At 40.4% G+C, this 24,954-nt stretch overlaps 1 protein-coding gene across 18 annotated transcripts in view; it reads left to right on the top strand.

Moving 5' to 3' along the window:
- The window catches only part of CCDC158 (coiled-coil domain containing 158), a 101,526-nt gene that overhangs the window by 38,437 nt on the left and 38,135 nt on the right, over positions 1-24,954 (top strand). For 17 of the 18 annotated variants that reach the window (XM_081795534.1, XM_081795543.1, XM_081795546.1 and 14 more), the window contains 6 exons: positions 6,522-6,711; positions 8,666-8,818; positions 11,313-11,425; positions 13,240-13,398; positions 14,523-14,615; positions 15,404-15,529. In XM_081795534.1, the coding sequence (XP_081651660.1) occupies positions 6,522-6,711; positions 8,666-8,818; positions 11,313-11,425; positions 13,240-13,398; positions 14,523-14,615; positions 15,404-15,529 (834 nt within the window). The remainder of the gene's footprint in view (positions 1-6,521; positions 6,712-8,665; positions 8,819-11,312; positions 11,426-13,239; positions 13,399-14,522; positions 14,616-15,403; positions 15,530-24,954) is intronic. The other variant, XM_081795540.1, reaches the window with a different exon arrangement.

The following is a 24,954-nucleotide window of genomic DNA, read 5'->3' as shown; positions in this document are numbered from 1 at the left end:
GCTGTCAGCTCAGAGCCCAATGTGGGGCTCAGACTCACAAACCTTGAGATCATGACCTGGGTTGAAACCAAGAGTTGGACGCTTAACTAACTGAGCCACCCCAGTGCCGCTAGTATTTTTGTATTCTTTGGGTAAATACACAGTAGGGCAATTGCTCTATGTAGGGTGGTTCTATTTTTTTTTTTAACTTTTTGAGAAACTTCTGTACTGTTTTCCACAGTGGCTGCACCAGTTTGCATTCCCACCAACAGTGCTTGGTGGCAGAAGTTGTGCATGTGCATTTTTAACCCACTTTAAAAGACTGGGATTTCTTCAACAGGTGTTGGCAAGGATGTGGAGAAAAAGGAACCCTCAGGCACTGTTGGTGGGAATGCAAACTGGTGCAGCCACTGTGGAAAACAGTATAGAAATTCTTCAAAAAGTTAAAAGTAGAACTACCCTATGATCCAGAAATCTTACTACTGAGTATTTACCCAAAGAATACAAAAACACTCATTCAAAGGGATACATCCATCCCTGTATTTATGGCAGCATCATAAATATATAAATAATACATATTGATGAATGGATAAAGAAAATGTGATATATACATACAATGGAATATTACTCAGCCATAAAAAAGAACGAAATCTTGCCATTTGCAATGACACGGATGGAGCTAGAGAATATTATGCTAAACAAAATAAGTCAGAGAAAGACAAATATTATATGCTTTCACCTATATGTAGAATTTAAGAAACAAAATGAGAAAGGGGGAAAAAAAGAGACATACAAAGCAAGAACAGAGTCTTACGTAAGGAGAACAAACTGATGGTTACCAGAGGGGAGGTCAGTGGGTGACTGGTTAAATAGGTGGTGGGATTAAGGAGAGCACTTGTCATGATGAGCACTAGGTGTCATAGGCAAGTGTTGAATCACTATATTGTACACCTGAAACTAATACAATACTGTATGTTAACTAACTGAAATTAAAATTAAAAAAAGAAAATTAAAAAAAAAGAAAGGAGTACCTGAGTGGCTCAGTCGGTTGAGCATCTGACTTCGACTCAGGTCATGATCACATGGTTTGTGAGTTTGAGCCCCAAATTGGGCTTTCTGCTGTCAGAGCAGATCCTGCTTTGGATCCTCTGTCCCCCACTCTGCCCCTCCTCCACACACGTGCACTCTCTCTCGCAAAAATAAACATTAAAAAAAAGAAAGAAAGACAAAGAAAAGAACAAACAAAATACCCCCAATAACTTTACTTGGTTACTAGAGGCTTAAATGAGAAAATAGGTATCAAGGACTTAGCCTAATTCCAGGTCTGCAGAAGATGTTTAGTAAATGTTCCCTTCCCCCATCCCATTATCCTTCAGAACCTTATCGCTCTTTATCTCTATCTGTCATAACCTGGTCACATTCTCTGTTGCACTGAGTGGGTTTAAACAGCAGTGTCCCCTCATCCCCATAAGACAGCAGACTCTTCAAAGTAGGATACACATCTTTTTCATTTTTGTACCCCCTGCCCTGTATTTTTATGCATTACACCCAGCAGGTACTCAAATATATGATTGGATGAATTATTGTAAAATTTGATATCCCAAGCTTTACATCACCTGTATCTCTGACTTGGTAAGTAAAAGGAGACAAATCACATAAACCTTAGATGACTCAGTTTCCTCATTCTAAAAGTAGGGCCAATGATAGTTACTTAATCTTATGGAAATATACAGGCTCATTGCATAAAGAACTAGTCCTTAAGTTTTCTTGATTATAAAATTGTTTTGATTTCCTGGTGTTTAAGTTTTTACTTGATTATATCATGAGGATATTTTATGATGGTCAAATTCACCATGAAAGAGATTTATAAAGGCTTCTCAATGGCCAGTGTTTACAATGAAAACTTTAGATAGGTTTACAGACCTACTAGAGGAGAAAAGAAGATTGTTGTACCTTTTGTTAAGGAAAAAAGAGACTCGTACCCTATAATTGTTGAGTCTTATACCCTAAAAATTAAATTTAATCTTCACAAAAACCTAATGAGGTGGGCATGTTGTTATCGCATCTTAAAGATGTGGAAGCTGAGACAGAGAGACTCAATAACTTACCTGAGAGCAACACTACCTTGGGATTTGACCCTAGGCAGTCTATGAGTAAATATTATATAGGGCAGTGCTTCTCAGTCAGAACCAGAGTCACCTGGAGGGCTTGTTAAAACACAGACTGCTGAGCCCCACCCCAGGGTTTCTGATACAGTAGGTTTAGGATGAGGCCGGAGACTCGGTGTTTTTAAATACATTTCCAGAGAGCACACATCACCTTCTAATATCAGAGTGGCCCCAGAGCAGCGTGGATCTCTGTGACCGCAGTGGCTCATGAAGACTTCATAGAGAAGCGGGGACTTGAAATAGGCAAAGAGGGGGAATGAGGTATTTCTAGGAAGGGGAAGTTCAGTGTGTGCTTCAGCCTAGAGATGGTGTGAGAGCCATTAAGGGTTTTAGATAGAGAGGAGGAGGTGACACGACAAAGGCCATGTTGGGGTAGATTAACGGGGCAAAGTTTGGACAGAGAATTCAAAGATAGATCGGAGAGGGTGGAAACTAGTTTTCAGTTCCCAAACGTGGAGCAGGAGCAGCTTCAGGGAAATTCCTCCAGTGAGAAGAGCTTCACACAGGCACAGAGGATGTAGGTAGAAACCTGAGCTTTACTGCCACAACCATTTCCCTCCACAGCCCAAGCAGCAGAAGGGAGGGGAAATCGAGCCCCAGAACATATGGTTTCTCTCACCTCTTCAGGCTGGGTCCTGCACACACTGACAGCACAGAACCAGGATGAGCTGCGGGCCCTCAAAGCCGGATCCTTTCTGAAAAGGCTAAGAAAGGACTGAAAGTCCATCAGCTGATTCCATGAGGTGGAACAGGGTAGCATATGCCCAATACCTGTGATGCCTCAGGCTGTCCCAGGGATTGTGCAGTGAGAGAGGCCTGTGCTCTCCACCAGTCCTTTCTGAAGCAGCTGGAAGCCTATTACCTGTTTACATTGCAAACACAGCATTGGCCTCTACGTTGAAACTGCTACTGTACAAACTGCACTAGCTAATATTCTATTTCTGGACGACAGGTCTTACTTTGGGGGAACAATCTGGTGACCAAAGAGTAAGTTTGTTTTCTTTTTGAACGGTGTTAACTTGGAAGGATCTAAGCCTGCTCTGTCCACTAGAAATTACATGAGCCACATATAGAATTTTTGAATTTTTTAGTAGACACTTGAAAATAAACAGATGAAAGGACTTTTATTTAACCAATATATGTCAAATATAGTGATATTTTTATATTGCGATCAATGTAACAAATTATTGAGGTATTTTACATTGTCTTTTAATATGAAGTCCTTGAAATCCAGTGCGTTTTCCACTTGTAGCACATCTCCCCTTAGATTAGCTACATTTCAGGTGCTCAATGGTCACATGTGGGTATTGCAGACCTAGGTCCTGGTAAGGGGGTTTCATCCTAGGAAGGCTTACCAATACAGAGACCAGTTAAGAGGCAGTCGTAGGAATCCACATGAGAGGCGAGGATAATCCGCATTGCCTAGGGAAGGATTTGGAGAACAGTTGAGTATAAGGGGTTAGGAGAAAGGGACAGACGTAGCAGACTTTGAGATTTCAAACTTCAGTGCCTGACTCAGAGTAGGCGGTGCCCCTACAGAAGGATGGGGAAGAAGTCCAGAGAAAAAGCCTTCTGTAAGAGATAGGAGTGGTTTGGTCAGAGTTTGCAGAGGCATACCAAGCTGGGAACTTCTGACAGCTGGAAATGCAAAATCAGACCTTCCATATTGCTGTTACCTGTTTCACCCAAGGACCAGATCCAGCCACCACCTCACTCACTTGCTCTTGCAACTGCCTACTCATTGGTCTCCCTGCTTCCCCTACTACCTCCACCCCCCACTACTGTTTATGCTTCACACAGGAACCAGAATCCTGTTTTAAAGCGTTACATCACTCCCATGCTCAAAACTGTCCAACAGCTTCTTATCTCACTCAGAATGAACTCTCACATCCTTACACTGCCTCTAGGGTCAGTCTTACCCACGGCTCCCTCCCTGACTTCATCTCCAACTCCTTTTTTCCCCCATGCTCAGTCCACTCCAGTGTAGAGCAGGAGAAATCCTTCTCCTTCTGTCTTTCTGAATTTTCGGTTGAACCCCTGAAACCAAGGCAGATCAACAAGAAAAGAACAAACGGAAGTTTATTAATACATATATCTCATATATACAAGGGAGAAGCCCAGGGAAATAAGTAACTCAGAGGTGGCTTGGAATTCAGTCTTAGGGGCACTTGGGTGGCTCAGTCAGTGAAGCATCCAACTCTTGATCTCAGCGTTTTTTTGTTTTTTTTTAATGTTTATTTTTGAGAGAGAGAGAGAGCACACAAGTGAGGGAGGGGCAGAGAGAGAGAGAGGGAGACACAGAGTCTGAAGTAGGCTCTGAGCCCCAGGCTCCAGGCTGTCAGTTCAGGTTCCGACATAGGGCTCAAACCCACGAACCATGCGACCATGACCTGAGCTGAAGTTGTACCAACTGAGGCACCCAGGCACCCTTCAGCTCGGGTCTTGAGCTCATAGTCTTGAGACTATGTTAGGCTCTGCATTGGGTGTGAAGCCTACTTAAAACAAAAACAAAAACAAACAAACAAAAAGATTTCAGGCTTAAATACTTAAATATCATCTTTAGCTAAAACAAAGAAGGAGGTGAGAGAGGCAAGTTTTGGGAAGGTGATCAGGAGAACTATGGAGAACAGGGATGAGGTTTGTTTTGCAGATTTAAACTGTGCCTTCCCCATTGATAAGATTCTCTTATAATTTAGAGTCATCCTTTCTTTTGTGGTTCACAGAGGGAGACACCCTTACAAATGGAGACTTCCTTTGTAAATAGAAATATCCCTTAAAGGGCAATTTCTCTGTTTTCAGACCTTCTCCCATGTCTGCTGTTTCTCAAAATAATCAGCTTGAAATAATCTTTATGACAAAGAAACATGTTTGGGGTGGCAGATTCCAGTCTCCCCCCACCAGCCATTCTGATGGCTGTGCTGTTTCCTGAACACATTCCCCGTGCCTAGAGCTGTGCCCAAGCCTGTAACATGGGTTGCTCCTTCACCTCCCTTTTTGAGGTTTCTGCTCATCAGAGAGGGTCAGGGTCCCCAAGACTACCCCCAGGTTCAAACATTGGCTAGGAGGACTCCCGGGACTCAGCATAGAGTTGTGCCCATGGGTACAGTTTATTACAGTGAAAGAATAGAAGGTAAAATCAGCAAAGGGAAAAGGTACATGGGAGGAAAGTAGGCCCAGGCTTCCAAAACTCCTCTCTGGCAGAGTCCGTGCAGGATGTACTTGACTCCTCCAGCAATGAGATGTGACAGCACACACGTCAAATACTGCTAAGGAAGCTCATTGCAGACTCAGTCCCCAGGGTTTTTATACTGGGGACTGGTCACACAGACACCCGTTGCCTGGCAAGTATTCCAGTCCTTCAGAAGGAAAGCAGGTACTCAGCATAAATAATTTTGTCTGCAGAAATGGTTTAGGCGCAGTGAGCTACTCTTACAGTTTGAGTGGGGGACACTCTCCTAAATCCAAGTCCCCAGATACCAGCCAGGGGCCAGCCTTGTTGCAGGCTTTAATAAGAATAGCAGTTGGGCGCTTTTCTACCTGCCAACTTATCTCTTACGTGCAGAGCTCCTCCCCTGCATTCATTCTCTACCCCCTCACCTTCTTTTATTCTTTTTTTAAGTCACTTATTATTACACTATTAAATATTTGTTATCCTCTGCCTCCTCTGACTGGAATGTAAGCCCCGTGGGGACAAGGACATTGTTTGTTTTACTTCCTGTGTTTCAAGACTGGGACAGGGCAAGGCTAGTGAGGCTCCTAGGACACAGAACTCAGGGAGGCAAGTGAGGCCTCACCCCAGAACCTGCCCTGCTGCTCTGTCCCCAACATGTAAAATAGTTCCTGCCACAAAGTAGGTGCTCAGTACGTTTGTTTTTTGTTTTTTTTTTTAATGGGAGAAAAAAAAAAAAGGAACATCTGAGTGGCTCAAACACCTGACTCGATCTCGGCTTAGGTAACGATCTCACACAGTTCAGTTCATGAGATTGAGCCCCAAGCGGGACTCTGTGCTGACAGAGAGGAGCCTGCTTGGGATTCTCTCTCTACCTCTGTCTCTGCCCCCACCCCAAGTGAACGCGTGCACACTCTCTCTCGCTGTCTCAAAATAAATAAACTTAAAAAAAATAGGGATAAGAATAATGAAGGAGCTACAGCAAATGATACTGGAGATTGACACCTAAGGTTAAAAGGAAGGTAAAATATTCCTTTTGTTTTCCCATTTACTGTTGAGGTTTTATAATAAAATAGAAATTTAATATTGTAGGAAAGAGGGAAAAGATACGAAACATAGATAAGATACTAATACAATGTCAATTATAAGTACATCTACATAATTTTTTTTCTTACTCTGTCCTTTGTATTTGTCCCTATGTTTAGATTTTAAAAGATAAAAAAGATGCAAAGATACGGGAACTTGAGGCCCGAGTGAGTGACCTGGAGCTGGAAAAGGTGAAGCTGGTGAATGCAGGCTCTGAGCGGCTCCGTGCAGTGAAGGACATCAGGCAGGAGAGGGACCAGTTATTAAATGAGGTGAAGACCAGCAGGAACGAGTTGCACAGTCTTTCAGGTACGTTCCTTCGGTTCGAGGTCTACTGACCGCTCAGAGCGCTGCCCTTGAGATCCAGCATGGACGCCAAGACTGCTGCAGGAGGGTGGCCGCGCCTCCCACGTCACCAACATGGTTAATTATGCTGCCCAGAAGTCTTGACGCCTCTCCTAGCAGAGCTCCTGTATCTTGCACTCATTAACTGTTAACATTAGTCACCTCTCAGAGTCCAGGAAATTCTTCACTGCGTTTTCAAGAAAAGGGGGAAGGAAGTGGAAACCTTGAGTCCTTTGAGTCAAATAGCTTGATCAGAAGTTTCATAATGAAGCAACATATGTAACAGACTTGGCATAGATTTCTGGAAAGGAGAAATCTAAGATCTTAAATTTAAAACCAAAACACTCCTAGTTCACAATTAGTGTGATACAGGTATCATTTACTTCACACACACACACACGCAGAGTCCATGATTCCTGAGCATGTACTAGGCCAGATACTGAGATAGGCCTTAGAAACACAACAGGGGGGACCCCGGCTAGTTGGGAGCCAGACCTCTATAGAACGGGTTAGTACAGCAGATGAGGATCAGTGTGCTGGGTACAGAAGGGAAGAGTAGAGAAAGTCTCCTATAAGACTCAAACCTCCTCTGCTGAGTCTGAAGGAAGCACTGCGATTTGGCAGGTAAAAAAGAAGTAGAAGGGCAACCCAGGTGGAGAGAACATTATGGGCTAAAGCATGAGGCATGAAATAACAATATGACCTCAGAAGTAGTTGAGTATTTGAGGCACGAAGGCTAAGATATGAGGCAGAGTAGATAGGCAGAGCCAGACAGTGTGGAACCAGCAGAAGACATTAAGCAGGAGATTATTGCCATCTAACTTATATTTTGGAAGGACAGTGCCAGCAGGTAGAGAAAGGCCAGGGGCCAGCCAGCCCAAGAGGATCTTGCAATGGCCCCAGGAGCTATGAGAACTTGAACCAAGGCAGTGGCGGTGAGAATGAGAGGAAGGATTAGAGTATTTTGGCAGTTGAACAGCAGTACTTAGTGATTAGAGGGGTTATGTGTGGCCTTCAGGTTGTAGGTCTGTGTTACTGGGAGAACGATGGTACCAACAGTTGAGAGAGGGAAGCTGTTAAGAGGGGCAGGCTTAAGGGCCAGAGGATGATACATAGCCAGCATGAGCTGGTTGGTGTGGGTGGTGCTAGGACATCCACGTAGAAATGTGTGGGGAGACAGATTTCAGCAAAGAGGTCTTGGCTCTGCCTGTTCCCTCTGTATATAAATCTAGCATATATAAATATATAAAAAGGTGTGTTTGTGTGTGTGTTCTTGTGTATAAATGATGAATGTGTGCCAGGTCTTTTAATAGTTACTAGAGATAAAAAGTCAGAGGGGTGCCTGGATGGCTCAGTCAGTTAAACATCCAACTCTTGATTTTGGCTCAGGCCGTGGTCTCACAGTTCTGAGACAGAGCTTGGCATCTGCACCAACAGTGTGGAGCCTGCTTGAGATTCTCTCTCTCCCTCTCTCTCTCTCTGCCCCTCCCCTGCTCGTGCTCCGATTTGCATACCCACATGCTCGCTCTCTCTCTCTCTCTCTCTCTCTGCATCTCTCAAAATAAACATTGAAAGAAAAAAGCTAGAACACAAAGCAACCTCAGGTTACTGATCACATCATGGAGATTCACCTGCCTACAAATGGTGGTGAGATCCTTTGTGGTGGGTACAACCATCCAAGAAAGTTTAAGATGCAATTGACGTGAGCCAATTACACTGGCTGGAAAAAGCCATGAATAGTAAGCGGGTAGAGAAGGAGGGAAATGTGTATGTACATCTAATTTCTATAACAAATGGTGATGGAGCTAGATGAAGTCTCTTCTGGCTCTAAAATTCTGTGATCATCAATCACAAATAAAACATACTTCATACAGTGGGGTAGAAAAAAGTAACCTTCTATAATTATCACACTGTACAGAGGACTATGAAGTCTTAAAAAGGAATTTTCGAAACAAAACTGAAGAGATGGAAGCTACTACAAATAAACTGAAAATGCAATTAAAATCTGCACAGTCTGAACTCGAACAAACAAGAAATACATTAAAGTCGATGGAAGGATCCGATGGTCATGGTATGCTCTATTAGATTTTATTCTTCTGTTTTTAATTCCATTGGTCTAGATTTATTATAACACAAACCTGGATGCATTGCCTGGCACCTTTCCCGGGTCCCGGTGCACAGTGACAGGCACCAACGATGGGTGTTAGCAGTCGTTCTACTCGGGGGTTTTGGGGGAAAATGCTGTGTGCTTAATTTAAGCCCTGAAGTATCTGAATCTTTCTTTTCCTGTGGCTGTTTTAGTAATCTCTAATAGATCTCAATGTCTATAAATGCCAATTACTTTTAAGGAAGTGTTGATAAAAATACACGTCGCCAATAATTTTCATTCAATCCCTTATTTTTCACATGTTCATTACCAACATAAACTATAAATTTGTGGTTAATTGTCAGTTCCTGATTCCTTTTCTGCGATATAAACGGGATGAACCCTGGGAATTGAACGGCTGGCATGAGTGGTCCCTTTCACCCCTTGGACCTGTTCCCTTTGTCCCTTGCTGCCTGTATTAATTCTGAGAGAGAAGGTTATCTCCTGTTTTATATCATTATTATTAGTGTTGGTATGGCTATATTAGCTGACTGTAAGAATAAGTAAGTCCTATATTTTTTATCTCTCAACATTTTTTAGTGTCAAAGATTTATTTTTATGCCTGCTTCAGCAGCACATACATTAAAACTAGAATGATACAGAGAAGATGATCATAATCCCTGTCCAGAGACCGAATGCATGTTCTCAAAGTGTTCTGTATTTTGTGTAGTCCTTAAAGGTTCATCTCTTTCTTGCTTGGTGTTAACCAGCAAGCAAATGGTGGGGTTTGGAGAAGTCGCTCAGGAGGCCCATTTGGGGGTCCGTTCCCTTCCCCCACCACCAGAGAGAGCCCTCTCTTCAGTGCCCTGCTGGCATCTCCACAACAGCCCCAGTCATATTACAATGATTCAATTCACTCAGTAATCCTGTTTTTGCATTCAAATGTTAATTTTTATTGATTAAATTATCTTAAAAGAGATTTAAGAAAACAAGCTTGAAGGCCAACCTTGATCCACTTAATCAGACCAGAGTTCTTCAGAGTGCTTGAATTAGGTGAGTGGTAAGCAAATGATGTCAGACTGCTGCTCTGTTAATAGATCGATGTGCCATGCCTGATGAGCCCTGTTTCAACAGTTTCGCTATAGCAACTACTCCTTAGCAAGAAGTGAGACCTTTTATCCTCTCTGATGGTTTTTTTAAAGAATGGTACATTTTTTGGGTACCTGGGTGGCTCAGTCGTTTATGTGGCCGACTCTTGATTTCAGCTCAGGTGATGATCTCCCTGTTTGTGGGTTCGAGCCCCAGGTCAGGCTCTGTGCTGACAGCCTGGAGCCTGCTTCAGATTCTCTCTTCCTCTCCCTTTCCCTCTCCCTCTCCCTCTCAGTCTCCCTCTCTCACTCTTTTTCTCCCTCCCCTTCTCCCCCTGCCTCAAAAATACGTAAATATTTTTAAAAATTAAAAAAAAAAGAAGAATGATACATTTTCTCTTTGCCTTTTAACCTCTAAGCTGTATCTGGACCTGACTCAACTCAAAGCCAGTGGCATTTTCAAACCTCTTTCCTGTAGGAAACAACACTGGGTCTCTGGTTTTGAATTTCCAAGCAAGGATGAGCTTCATATGTCTTTTCAATGGTCTCCCATATCTGAAGTATTCAGTGCCTACTACCTGCCCTGAACATTCTCACCCCATCACCAGTTTTACTAAAATAATTCCGTATGTGCTAATGCTGCCAGTTTTACTATTGAAATAGTAGTGAGTTCCAAGCACATGCAATAGCCATGAGAATGAAAATTGAATGGTTTGTGGTATCATTGGAATCTTTAAAAAGATCACTTAATAATAGAAGTCTTACACAATCACTTATGACATTTTTATAGGATATCACATGAAAAAAATAAATAATAGATGTCTTTTGTGGGGTTTTTTTGTTTCTTTGTTTTTTTTAAGTAGACTCTACACCCAACGTGGAGTCCAGTGCAGGGCTTGAGCTCACGACCGTGAGATCAAGACCTGAGCTGAGATCAGAAGTCAGACGCTTAACCTACTGAGCCACCCAGGCACCCCATTTGTGGTATTTTAAATATGAATTTCTAGAAAATTCTACATTGTTCAGTATACAACTATTGTTATGTATATATGTTCGATATGTGTAAGTATGAATTTGATCAGTATTATATAACCATTGGAGATACAGCAAATTATCATGGTCAGTGAAATTAATACCAGTAGCAAGGAAATCACAAAATATCATTCTCAATTCAAAATCTCTCTGTAATTGCTGAAAATTGTTATATCCCAATATTGTGAAGTCTGAAGGTTTGTTTTGTTTTGTTTTTTCCCGTGATCAGTCTCTTGAAACTGTCCAAGTGCCTTGGAGAATCTTGTCACCTTCTCATAATGTTTAACCATCAATTTATAGTAGCCTCCCCAAATTTAGACACTAAAAACTAAGGCCGTTTATTTTCTTTTTCCCCCCAGCTATGAAAGTGGCAATGGGGATGCAAAAGCAAATCACGGCTAAAAGAGGTCAGATAGATGCCCTTCAAAGCAAGATACAGTTTTTGGAAGAGGCAATGACAACTGCAAATAAGGTGAGTCCCTGTGCTCAGAATGAGGGAAGCCAGTGTGTTCACTCTTTAATATACTGCAGGCAGGATAAGACATAGCAGAGTTACCAAGTAAAATGGAGAAAAGAGTTTATTTCTGACTGAGAGAGTGAGGGGAAAGTTCCTGAAGGAACATTTGAGTAGGATCTTTTTTTTTTTTAATTGTTTTTAATGTTTATGTATTTTTGAGAGATGAGACAGAACGCAAGCAAGGGAAGGGCAGAGAGAGAGGGAGACAGAATCAGAAGTAGGCTCCAGGCTCTGAGCTGTCAGCACAGAGTCCAACACAGGGCTCAAACTCGTGGACTGTGTGAGATCACACCTGAGCTGAAGTCAGACACTTAACTGACTGAGCCACTCAGGTGCCTCTGAGTAGGACCTTGAAGGAGCTAGTATTTTAAATGCAGAAAATGGACAAAAGGACATTCCTGGTAGAGACAGGGAACGACTATTAACAAAGCATGGGCAGTTCTGCTATAATGTGACACATGTGTCTACAAAATTGTGCAGAAAAGGCCACGGGGGTTATGAGAACAATGGGATTAGGAGTACCTCACTAACAAATTTCATCAATAACACACGAAAAGTAGGGACCTAATGAAAAGTGGTGGTGCAGTTTTACATGTGTTAAATGGCTAAGAAATACATAAATACTACAATAAATATGGTCCTTTATCTTGAAAAAGACCTGAAGTCTGCTTGTAGAAGTGTGCATCAAAGGGCTGCAGCTTGTGAGTTACTATGAGGGGGTAGAAGGGAGGTTTTTTGTGACACCAGATGTGCACGGATGTGACTCAGAACACAAGATAAACTGAGGTAGTAGCAGATTGGTGTTTGAGGAGCATGCATGTGTGCTTTTTGTGTATTCCCACACAGTTCTGTTTAGCCGGGTGCAGTTTTGTGTTGACTTAGTATTTCTTATAAGTGCAACTGTGCATAGTAAGTGTGAAACTTATGTTGTGCTCAAATGTTCCCTGATAGTTCAATCACTTTGGAACAAATCAACATTTGTAAAAGCAGGGTTTGTGAGCACTGGCTGTAGTGGGGGTGAAGAGGTATGTAGCGTATGTAGAAAGTGAGCGTGGGTCAGGCATTTGCTCTTCCCAGACCCAAAATGAACCTTTTTATCTTTTTTATTATTTTTTTTTAATTAAAAATATTTTTAATGCATGTTTGGATTCAGTAAGTCCAGGAGTGGAGGAGCAAGGGATTCTGCATTTCTTTGTTTTTTTAAATTATTTATTTATTTTTTAATTTACATCCAAGTTAGTTAACATGTAATGCAACAATGATTTCAGGAGCAGATTCCTTAATGCCCCTTACCCATTTAGCCCATCCCCCCTCCCACCACCCCTCCAGCAACCCTCTGTTTGTTCACTATATTTAAATTTTTCTTATATTTTGTCCCCTTCCCTGCCAAAATGAGCTTTTTAAAAATGAGCTACCCTTGGGGCACCTGAGTGACTCAGTCAGTTAAGAGTCTGACTTCGGTTCAAGTCATGATCTCGCAGTTCACGAGTTCGAACCCCGCATCAGTCTCTGTGCTGACAGCTCAGAGCCTGGAGCCTACTTTGGATTCTGTGCCTCCCTCTCTCTCTGCCACTCCTCTGCTCTCTTATAAAAATAAGAGAGTACATGGTGACATGATTCTAATAGCTCCCAGCTCCAACTCAGAACAATTAAGTGACATATGAATTGAACTATAGTTCAGATCTTTATATTAGTTTTATATTTCCCTCACATCTGAGCATCTACATCAGCATATTATTTCTGATATTTTTTTTCCTCTATAATTATAGGAAAAGCATTTTTTAAAAGAAGAGAAGAATAAATTAAGCCAGGAATTGAGTACTGTTGCAACAGAAAAAAACAAGATGGCTGGAGAACTGGAAGTCCTGAGATCGCAGGAGCGCCGTTTGAAAGAAAAAGTCGCTAATATGGAAGTTGCTCTTGATAAGGTAGTTACTAAGTGTGTAAAGTAATCATCAACTAAATAGCTATTAACTGAGGAGACATGTTCTGAATAAAAGCTCCATGCTGATAGGAACCAAATCTCTACTAGATCCCAGTCACCTAGCACAAGGAAAAACCATAGCCTATAGAGTAGAGAAGGCTCTTCTAAGCTTTAAAGCACAGTTATACTGTGTACTTTTTACAAAATTCTTTTTGAAGCTAACTCAGTCACAGGAGCAGTAAGATACAAGATGCAAGATACACCTGGGGTCCTCACTGGACTGAGTAAATAAATATGTCTTCAATCTAACTTACTGCCACAAAATGACTTGAACACTAGGTAGAATACAGTCTGTTAATATCAGTAAAATGCTAACATAATGCTAATGTCTGGCATTCATTGGAGTCCAGAAAATGCTGGTAGAAAACACAACTCAGGGGACACCTAGGTGGCTCAGTTGGTTAAGCATCAGCTCGGGGCATGATCTCATGGTTTGTGAGTTCAAGTCTTGCAATGGGTGAGCTCAAGCCCCATTCGGGTGAGCACGAGCCCCACTTCAGGTAAAAAAAAAAAAAAAAACATTAGCCCTGCTTCTCTCTCTCTCTCTCTCTCTCTCTGTCTCAAAAAAAAAAAAAACAAAAAACACCAAGAATGAGAAGGGTTAGTGACATTGTATTTGTTATTGCAATGTATCATAAAGGCATAAATCTTACTTGTGAGAACTCTGGAAGGCAAAAATATACCCAAACTAGTCCTGATTATTAAGAAATCCAGAGCCTTTATGGTTAGGTAAAATGACCTGTGAACCCACCTATGCCAGCTTTGATCTTAAAACATGGTATGTTGATTTAATGAATTCCAGTTGTGGTCATTTTTTTACATTACTAAAGCGATTTGCTTATTCCATCCTTAGTTCATTCTTACTAAATGCTACATAGATACCAGGGATACAGAGGATAAAGGCATGGCCTCCAGTTCTAAGTTTAATGAACAAAACTGATAAGTAGATAAATGCAAGTTAGTGTGGGGGGGTTCCCTTGAAGAGATGGCAACTCTGTATTTATAGGTTAACAAAACAAAATTGTGTAGAGAATGGAAGACAAACCACATGTGGTTGTTTGATTGTAGGCATCTTTGCAGTTTGCAGAATGTCAAGATATCATACAGCGTCAGGAACAAGAATCTGTGCGCCTAAAACTTCAACACACTTTGGATGTAAAAGTAAGGCCTTTTTTCCATCAGAAATAGTTCAAGTGAAATTAATGCCATTCTTTGGTATACTTTTATATTTACTTCATGTACCTTGGACACAGTCAAGTGTACTTCAACATTATCTGATACTAGCAGTTCTAAAATCTGCATAAACATCATTACATCTATACTTGTCCTCTTCCTATAGTAACAAATTGAAACACTGTACTCTCTGTTAAGTTTATAAGAGAGGCAAACACCTTCTTCAGGTATGCCATGGGGATACCTGAAGGAAGACTTTTCCACACAGAAGGGGGTCAAGCAAGTGCAGAGGTCCAAAGTGTGAGTGTGCTCAGCCTGTTTGGAGAATAGCAAAAATGATTTAATCTGCATCACCAAAACATGTGTCCTTTAAAAACAGTGCATTTTCCACTGAAATTTATGTCTGCTTTCCAAGTTGCAGACATACGTTAAAGTGTCCATAATGGATACTTTTGCGGGCTGGAGCACGCGATAGTTGTAGAGGACCTTTCTCAGTAGTATGCCCCAACTAGCGTAGAGTCTTTGGCAAAAGTTAGAAACCAGCTAAGTAGCGTACCATCCGAGGTGTTTTCACATCTCAAATGCCTCTTTCAAAATCAGCAGTGTGAAGGCGTCTTCTTAGCCTATGCTTAGTCCTCAAAGAGTGACTCAGAATCATCTTGCTTTATAGATGTTCAACATGTAAAATTGAAATTATGTTTGTGAAATACGTTTTGATTTCACAATTGTAGGTGTAGGTGGACAATTATTTTGCTCACATCTATATTGTTTTCTAGGAACTTCAGGGCCCTGGATACACCTCAAATACTTCTGTGAAGCCACGCCTTCTACAGCCATCCTCAGCCAACCGTTCCCATTCTAATGTACCGTCATCCCAGTCCACAGCCAGCTTCCTGTCTCATGTAAGCACCTAGTCTCATAATCCATGATGCAAATGACCTAATATGTAAGTAATTTTAAATGGAGAAAATTTCATTTAAAAATATATCTATAGTTATGACATTTTCAATTACTGGATTTTAGATTTATACATACCAGATGAATGAAAACATTTACTTCACTATTTGGTGTTTCCCCTGGGGAAAACATGAATTATTCAGTAGGATTAATGTTAACAATAATTGAGTCTTTTTAAGTTTTCATTTTAATTCCAGTTAGTTAACTAATATACAGGGTTATATTAGTTTCAGGTGTACACTATAGTGATTCAACAATTCCATACATCACTCAGTGCTCATCATGACAAGTGCACTCCTTACGCCCCTCACCTATAAAACCCATCCCTCACCCCCTTCCCTCTGGTAATCATCAGTTTGTTCTCCATTGTTAACAGTCTGTTTCCTGATTTGCTTCTTTCTTTCTTTTTTTTTTCCTTTCATTTGTTTATCTTGCTTCTTAAATGCCACATATGAGTGAAATCATATGATATCTGTCTTTCTCTGATGGGCTTATTTCACTTAGCATTATACTTTTTAGCTCTATCTGTATCATTGCAAATGGCAAGATTTCATTCTTTTTTATGGATGAAGTAATATTCCATTGTATAATATACCACATCTTTTTTTTTTTTTATCAGTTCATCATTTGATGGACATTTGGGCTGCTTCTGTATCTTGGCTATTGTAAATAATGCTGTTCTAAACATAGGGGTTTCTGTCTCCCCTTGTATTAGTGTTTTTGTATTCTTTGGGTAAATACTGAGTAGTACGATTACTGGATTATACAGTAGTTCTGTTTTTAACTTTTTGAGGAACCTCCGTACTGTTTTCCAGAGTGGCTGCACCAGTTTGCATTCCCACCAAACAGACTGGTCATCTGTATGTCTTTGGAGAAATGTCTGTTAATGTCTTCTGCCCATTTTTTCATTAGATTATTCATTTGGGAGGTGTTGAGTTTGATAAATTCTTTATAGATTTTGAATACTAACCCTCTATCAGATATGTCATTTGCAAATATCTTCTCCCATTCTGCAGGTTGCCTTTTAGTTTTGTTGATTGTTTCCTTCACTGTACAGAAGTTTTTATTTCAATGAAGTCTCAATAGTTTATTTTTGCTTTTGTTTTCTTTGCCTCACAAGACATATCTAGAAAAAAGTTGCTTCAGCCGATGACAAAGCAGTTATTGCCTATGTTCTCTTCGAGGATTTTTATGGTTTCAGGACTTACGGTTTTAGGTCTTTAATTCATTTTGAGTTTATTTTTGTGTATGGTGTAAGAAAGTAAAAAAAAACTTTGTATGTTGCTTTCCAGTTTTCTCAATATCATTGTTTGAACGGACTGTCTTTTTCCAATTGTATATTCTTTCCTACTTTGTCAAAGATTTAATTGACCATATGGTTGAGGGTTTATTTCTGGGTTTTCTGTTCTCTTCCATTGCTCTCTGTGCTATTTTTTGTGCCAGTTTCCTACTGTTTTGATTGCAACAGCTTTGTAATATAACTTAAACTCCAGAATTATGATGCTTCCAGCTTTGCTTTGCTTTTTTGAGATTGCTTTGGCTATTCAGGGTCTTTTGTGGTTCCATACGAAGTTTAGAATTGTTCTAGTTCTGTGAAAAATGCTATTGGTATTTTGATAGGAATTGCATTAAATGTGTATATTGCTTTGAGTAGTACAGAAATTTTAACAATATTTGTTCCTCCAATCAATGAGCATGGGATGTTTTCCCTTTTCTTTGTGTTGTTGTAAATTTCTGTCATCAGGTTGGTTTGTTTTGTTTTGTTTTGTTTTTTTATAGTTTTCAGAGTACAGATCTATCACCTCTTTGGTTAGGTTTATTCCTAGGCATCTTATTATTTTTGAGATTGTTTTCTTAATTTCTCTTTCTGCTGCTTCATTATTGGTGTTTATAAATGCTGTATTGGTTTTGTATCCTGTGAGTTTACTGAAAGTTCTCACAGTCTTTTGGTGGAGTCTTTGGGGTTTTCTATATATAGTATCATGTCATCTGCAAATAGTGAAAGTTGTACTTAGGAGTGCCCGGGTGGCTCAGTCAACTGAGCATCTGACTCTTGATTTTGGCTCAGGTCATAATCTCATGATATGTGAGTTTGAACCACACGTTGGGCTCTGTGCTGGCAGCGTGCAGCCTTCTTGGGATTTTCTCTCTCCCTCTCTCTCTCTGCCCCTCCTCTGCTTGTGTGTTCTCTCTCGCTCTCTCGCTCTCTCTCTAAAAAATAAATAATATAAACTTAAAAAAAAAAAGGAAATTTTACTTCTTTCTTACCAGTTTGGATGCCTTTTATTTCTTTTTGTTGTCTAATTGCTGCAGCTAGGATTTCCAGTACAGTATTGAATAAAAGTGGTAAGAGTGGACATTCCTGTCTTGTTCCTGACCTTAGATGAAAAGCTCTCAGTTTTTCCCATTGAGGATGATGGTAGCTGGGGGTCTTTCATATATGACCTTTATTATGGTGAGGTATGTTCCCTCTAAACCTACTTTTTGAAGGTTTTTATCTTGGATGGATGTTGTATTTTGTCAAATGCTTTTTCTACATTTTTCAAAATGATCATATGGAGAATATGTTTTCTCTTATTGATATGATGTATCACATTTATTGATTTGTGAATGTCAAACCATGCTTGCAACCCAAGAATAAATCCCACTTGATTTTGGTGAATAATTTTTTTTTAATGTTTTATTGGACTTGGTTTGGTAGTTGAGGATTTTTGCATCTATGTTTACCAGGAATATTAGCTTGTAGTTCTCTATTTTAGTGATGTCTTTATCTGGTTTTGGTATGAGAGAATTAATGGCCTCATAGAATGAGTTGGGGTTTTCCTTCCTTTTCTATTTTTTGGAATAGTTTGAGAATAGGTATTAACTCTTCCTTAAATGTTTGGTAAAATTCTCCTGTGAAGCCATCTGATCCTGGATGTTTGTTTGTTTGTCAGGAGTTTTTTGATTACTGATTCAGCTTCTTTGTTTGTTGTTAGTTTGTTCAAATTTTCTATTTCTTCCTGTTATAGTTTTGGTAGATTATATGCTTCTAGGAATTTATCTATTTCTTTAGGTTGTCAAACTTGTTGGCATATAGTTTTCATAATATTCTCTTATAATTGTATTTCTGTGGCGTTGACTGTTATTTCCCCCCTCTCATTTGTGATTTTATTTGAGGCCTTTCTCCTTTTTTCTTGATAAGTATGGCTAAAGGTTTTTGGCGTTTTTTTTTTTTTTTTTAAGTTTATTTATTTATTTGGCAGAGAGAGGGAGAATCCCAAGCAGGCTCCACACTGTCAGCACACAGCCCAGTGCTGGGCTTGATCCCACAAATCCTGAGATCACTTGAGCCAAAACCAAGAGTCGATCACTTAATTGAGCCACCCAGGTGCCCCTAAGTCTGGCTTGATCTGTTCTTTTTTTTTTTTTTTAATTTCTGTATCATTTATTTCTGTTCTAATCTTTATTATTTCCTTCCTTCCTTCTGCTGGCTTTAGGCTTTTTTTGTTCTTTTTCTAGCTCCTTGAGGTGTGTGGTTAGGTTGTTTATTTGAAATTTTTCTTGCTTCTTGAGGTAGACTTATATTGCTATAAACTTTGCCAGTTTAATTACAGTGTGTCTTGGTGTGGATCTGCTTTTGTTAATTTTGATGGGAGTTCCCTGTGCCTCCTGGATCTGGATATCTGTTTCCTTCCCCAGATTAGGTAAGTTTTCAGCTATTATTTCTTCAAATAAATTTTCTGCCCCCTTTCCTCTTTCTTCTTCTTGTAGGACTTCTATACTATCAATATTACTATGTATGATGGAGTCACTGAGTTCCCTAAGTCTGTTCTTGTTCTGCATAATTCTTTTCTCTCTGTCTTCTAGGTCACTTATTCTTTTCTCTGCTTCTTCCATCCTACTGTTCATTCCATCAAGTATGTTTCTCATTTTGTTTATTACACCCTTTATCTCTAGTACACTATTCCTTATGTCTGCATTAAGGGTCTCACTCATGTCTTCCATTCTTTTCTCAAGTACAGTGAGTATTCTTATGATCATTGCTTTAAATACTGATAGAGTATATCAGTATATCAGTATAAGGTATGTTACTTATATCTGTTTCACTTAGATCTCTGGATATCACCTTGTCTTGTTCTTCCATTTGGAATAAATTTCTCTGTCTTCTCATTTTTGTCTAAGTCTCTGTGCCAGTTCTTGTGTGTTAGGAAAGTCAACTATATCTCTTGTTCTTGAGGGTAATGGCCTTAATAAGAGGTTCTCTAGTGCCCTGTCATGTGGTGTCCCCATTTCCCCAGGGCCTGGTGCTCGTGGGAGTGTCTCTAATGTGTGCTGTGTGTGCCCCAATGTTTAGTCCTGGCCACTTTATCCTTTGGGCCAGTTGTCTGCCCAGGCTCTCTTTGCCTGTTGTGGGCAGTGTTTGGTCCCTGGCCTGAATGTAGCATGTTTTAGCTAGGTGTGCTCTGGTCTGTTTGTGGAATGAGACCTGTCACCACCAGTGCTGGAACCAAGTCTTGGCAAATATCTCAAGTTGGAAGATGCGTGAGCAGGGATTTGGGTTGTTCTTCTAGGGGAGGGGGCCCACCACACTGGGACTGAGACAAGCATGACAGGCAGGGGGGTGACACCAGAGTGTGGACGGGGGAGGCTTGATGTAAGCAAGTGAGATAGCAAGTGTCAGTGCTGCACTGGTTCCCACTGGTAGCCCTGTATGCTGAGGGATGGGGAAGGAAAATGGTGCCAGCCAGTTCCTTTGTTCCTGGAGGGGGTCTCTCTGTGAATGCTGTCTTTTCCTACTGTGTGCCCCTGGTGCTCTTCAGATCACTGTTTCCATGCTGGGTGTCCATGGGTTGTTTGCCTGCCGTCTCTCCAAGAGCAGTTCAGTGCCCTCTGGGCTCTATCTCAGCCAAGCCCACTGACCTTCAAACCTAATCATCAGGCTTTAAGCCCTGATGATTGCCAGAAGTCACAAAATTCAGCCCTTCTTGCTTTCCAAGCCAATTGCTATGGGGATTCATTTTCCCTGTGTGCTCCCCTTTGTGTTAGTCTGTCTCTTGCCCTTCTCCAAGAGAATGGCTCCCTCCCCACTGCAGCAGCCACAATCCATTTCTCTCCTAAACCACATCTCCACATTTCCTACCTTCTTCAATGTGGTTTCTTCTCTACCTTTATCGTAGAGTTTGTTCTGCCTGTCTTCAAGTCAATTTCCAGGTTATTTAGGATGATTTGATAGTTACCTAGTTGTATTCATGGGATGAGGCAAGCATAGGGTCCTCCTGCTTTGCTGCCGTCTTCCAACCCACCAATAATAATTGTCAAAATAAATTATTTAGTAGTCTTATGTTCAGTGCTTTCCATCACAAGCATTTCCACATTACAAAGCAAGTGCTGAGATAGCTAAAATAAGCACCGCTTCAAATGCCAAAGGCAAATTAATGGTATATTGATATCCCACCAAGATGAAAATGATATGCTTATATAGTTTCTTCAGGAACTATATGTAAATGTACTTATAATCATAAAATTTTAGTAACTGTAAGATATTTTTATTCCCTTCATTTAAAATGTTCAAGACTTTAGGGGCTCCTGGGTGGCTCAGTTGGTTGGGTGTCCGACTTCATTCAGTTCAGGGCATGATCTCACAGTGAGAGTTTGAGCCCCGCGTCGGGCTCTGTGCTGACAGCTCAGAACCTGGAGCCTGCTTCAGATTCTGTGTCTCCCTCTCTCTCTGCCCCTCCCCTGCTCGTGCTCTGTCTCTGTCTCTCAAAAAATAAATAAAAACATTTTTTTTAATTAAAGAAAAATAAAATGTTCAAGACCTTAGAAAAGTTTTGGTTTTAACCTTTTTTTTTTCTTTAAAGCTAAGGAAAAAACTTGTACGGTGTAAAATTCAGACTTTGTTCTGAAAATATACATTTATGGAACCACTAATCCCCTGTAACCAGTATTCAGCTCCAACTCTAGAGAAGTGAAACTTATTCCATAAATCGCACATGAAAATCAATTTCATTAGTTAACAGTCCTGTCTAATGAATAGCAACAGGATGACCAGTGACCGGCCAGTTATTCCACCTGTGCACTTAAATGAAAGGCATGCACTGCAAAACGGCTAAAAGTGGAAAAGGACCCCTCTCAGACACTTCAGATGCGTGCACTGAAAAGCAAGCTGTCACACAACAAATAAGAGAACATTCTATCAAATAACAGAATGATAATCTTCATATTAGAAGGTAAACATGCTTCTCTCTGGAGACTGGGACTTGGAGGTGGTCAGAGGAAGAGCAAGGGACTACTATTTTTTAAGTGTTATAAAATTACCTTTAAAGTTTATTTATACATTTTGAGAGAGAGAGAGGGAGGGAAAGTCAGGGAGGTGCAGAGAGAGAGAGGAAGAGAATCCCAAGCAGGCTCCATGCTGTCAGCACAGAGCACAATAAAGGGCTTGAACTCACGAATCTTAAGATCACGACCTGCGCTGAAACCAAGAGTCAGGCACTTAACTGACTGAGCCACCCAGGCACCCCTAAAATAAGCTTTAAAATTATGTACATGTTAACATTGATACAAAGTAAATCCCCCTCCCAAAATAACCCCACAAACCAAACAACAAATAAACAACAACAAAGAACATTTGACCAGGAGTCATTGGTGGGTCTCCCTACTTGTGTGACCTTGAAAAGCCAAATATATTGTGCCTTGCTCTTTTCATGTCTAAAGATGAGTGTGGACTAGATGACCTCTAGGGTCATCTAGAAACATCAGCTCTGAAATTGCATGACTTTTCATTACCCAAAAGCCAGCCTGAGAGATTTTGTCTAGTTGTGCAATAAACAGACTACTTGATTATAAAGAATCTCATCCATCACTGAAAAAGTACCAGTCATATCTATTAAGTCAAAATTTTAAGTAACAATTCTAACAGCAAAAAATGAACTGTATTTCCTAAATAGACTGTCAAACATGCCGTATACAATTTCTCCTCTTAAAAATGTTTATTATTTCTCCTCTTAAACATGTTTGTTATAGGGGCACCTGGGTGGCTCAGTCAGTTAAGCCTCCGACTTCGGCTCAGGTCATGATCTCGCGGTCCGTGAGTTTGAGCCCCGCGTCGGGCTCTGGGCTGATGGCTCAGAGCCTGGAGCCTGCTTCGGATTCTGTGTCTCCCTCTCTCTCTGCCCCTCCCCCGTTCATGCTCTGTCTCTCTCTGTCCCAAAAATAAATAAACGTTAAAAAAAATTTTTTTTTTTTAATGTTTGTTATAGAGGCACCTAGGTGGCTCAGTCAGTTGAACACTCAACTCTCAATTTTTATCTCAGGTCATGCATGGGTCCCAGGGTTGCGTGATTGAGCCCTGCACCCAGCTCCATGCTGGGCATGGAGCCTGCTTATATTTATTTATTCATTTATTCATCCATTCATTCATTCTCTGTCTCTCTCTCCCCCGCCCCCCCCCACCAAAAAGAAAAATGTTTGTTATATAATTTTACACAATAGAAGTAACATTCTTTGTTTTATTCACTGATGCATCCCAACGTACCTAGAACAGTGTCTAGCATATAGTAGATACTCAATAAATATTTGTCTAATGAGTGAATGAATTGAATTCATTGTAGCACATTGTATTCAGGTTTCCATTGTTTCTACTGATAAGTCAGTTTTAAGTCTTCTTGTTGCTCTTTTGGAGGTAATTTTGTCTCTGACCACTTTTAAGATTTTCTCTTTGCATTGGTTTATAGCAACTTGACTGTGATGTGCTAGGTGTGTTCTTCTTTGTGTTTGTCTTTCTTGAGGTTCACTGATCTTAGTAGACGTATGGATTGATATGTTTCATTGATTTAGGAAGTTTTTACTCCTTACCTTCTCAATTATTTTTTCTACCCCATTCTCTTGTTTCCTTCTGGTACTTGTACTATTAAAAACATTTTTTTTTTAATGGTATATGATAACTCCATTATCTGAATCCCCTCTGGGCCTGTGACCATTGTTTCTCTTGGTTTTCAGTCATGTTGTTGTCCAGTCCTGCTTTTTTTCCAATAGTTTAATTTTTTTAGAATAATTTTAGATTCACAACAAAATTGAGAGAAAGGTATAGAGATTTCGCCATATATGCACAGCCTCCCGCATTATCAACATCACTCACTGGAGTGGTACATTTGCTACCAAGGATCTACAGTGACACATTATCATTACTCAAAGTACATAGTTTACATTGGGGTTCACTCTGGTGTTGTATATTCTATAAGTTTGGACAGATGTACAATGACATAATACCCATTATTATTACACAGAGTATTCTTACTGCCTTCAAAACCTTCTGTGCTCCTTCTTATTCATCCCTCCCATTCGCTTCTGCCCTGGCAACCAGTGAACTTTTTATTGTCTCCATAGTTTTGCCTTTTCCAGAAGGTCATATAAATGGAATCATACAGTATGAAGCTTTTTAAGATTGGCTTCTTGGGGTACCTGGGTGGCTCAGTCAGTTGAGCGTCTGGCTTCAGCTCAGGTCATGATCTCACAGTCCATGAGTTCAAGCCGCATGTCAGACTCTGTGCTGACAGTTCAGAGCCTGGAGCCTGCTTCAGATTCTGTGTCTCCCTCTCTGTATGCCCCTCCCCTGCTCATCCTCTGTCTCTGTCTCTGTCTCTCTCTCTCAAAAATAAATAAACATCAAAAAAATTTTTTTAAAAGATAGGCTTCTTTCATTTAGTAAAATGCGTTGAAGTTTCCTCCATGTCTTTTCATGGCTTGGTAGCTTATTTCTTCTTAATGCTGGGTAATATTCCACTGTCTAGATGTACCACAGTTTGTTTATTCATTCGCCTACTGAATGGCATTTTCATTACTTCCAAATTTTTGTAGTTGTGAACAAAGCTTCTATAAACATTCATGTGCAAGCTTTTGTGTGGACCTAAGTTTTCAGCTCCTTTGAGTAAGTATCCAGGAGTATGATTACTAGATCATATGATAGTAATATGTTTAGTTTTGTAAGAAACTGCCAAACTGTATTCCACAGTGGTTGTACCATTTTGCACTCCCACCAGCAATGAATGAGAGTTCCTGTTGTTCCATATCCTTGGCAGTATTTGCTGTTGTCTATGTTTTGGATTTTGGACATTCTAATAAGAGTATAATAGTATCTCATTTTATTTATTTATTTTTTAACTTTTTTAATGTTTATTTATTTTTGAGAGAGACAGACACAGAGCACAAACAGGGGAGGGGCAGAGAGAGAGGGAGACACAGAATCTGAAGCAAGTTCCAGGCTCCAAGGTGTCAACACAGAGCCCGACAGAGGGCTTAAACTCATGAACTGTGAGATCATGACCTGAGCCAAAGTCGGATGCTCAACCAACTGAGCCACCCAGGCACCCCTAATAGTATCTCATTT

This window comes from Panthera onca, chromosome B1 (genome assembly GCF_046562875.1).
Source record: "Panthera onca isolate mPanOnc1 chromosome B1, mPanOnc1 haplotype 2, whole genome shotgun sequence".
Classification (NCBI taxonomy): domain Eukaryota; kingdom Metazoa; phylum Chordata; class Mammalia; order Carnivora; family Felidae; genus Panthera; species Panthera onca.
Note: the sequence above shows the minus strand (reverse complement) of the source record. Positions and strands in the feature narration are given on the sequence as shown.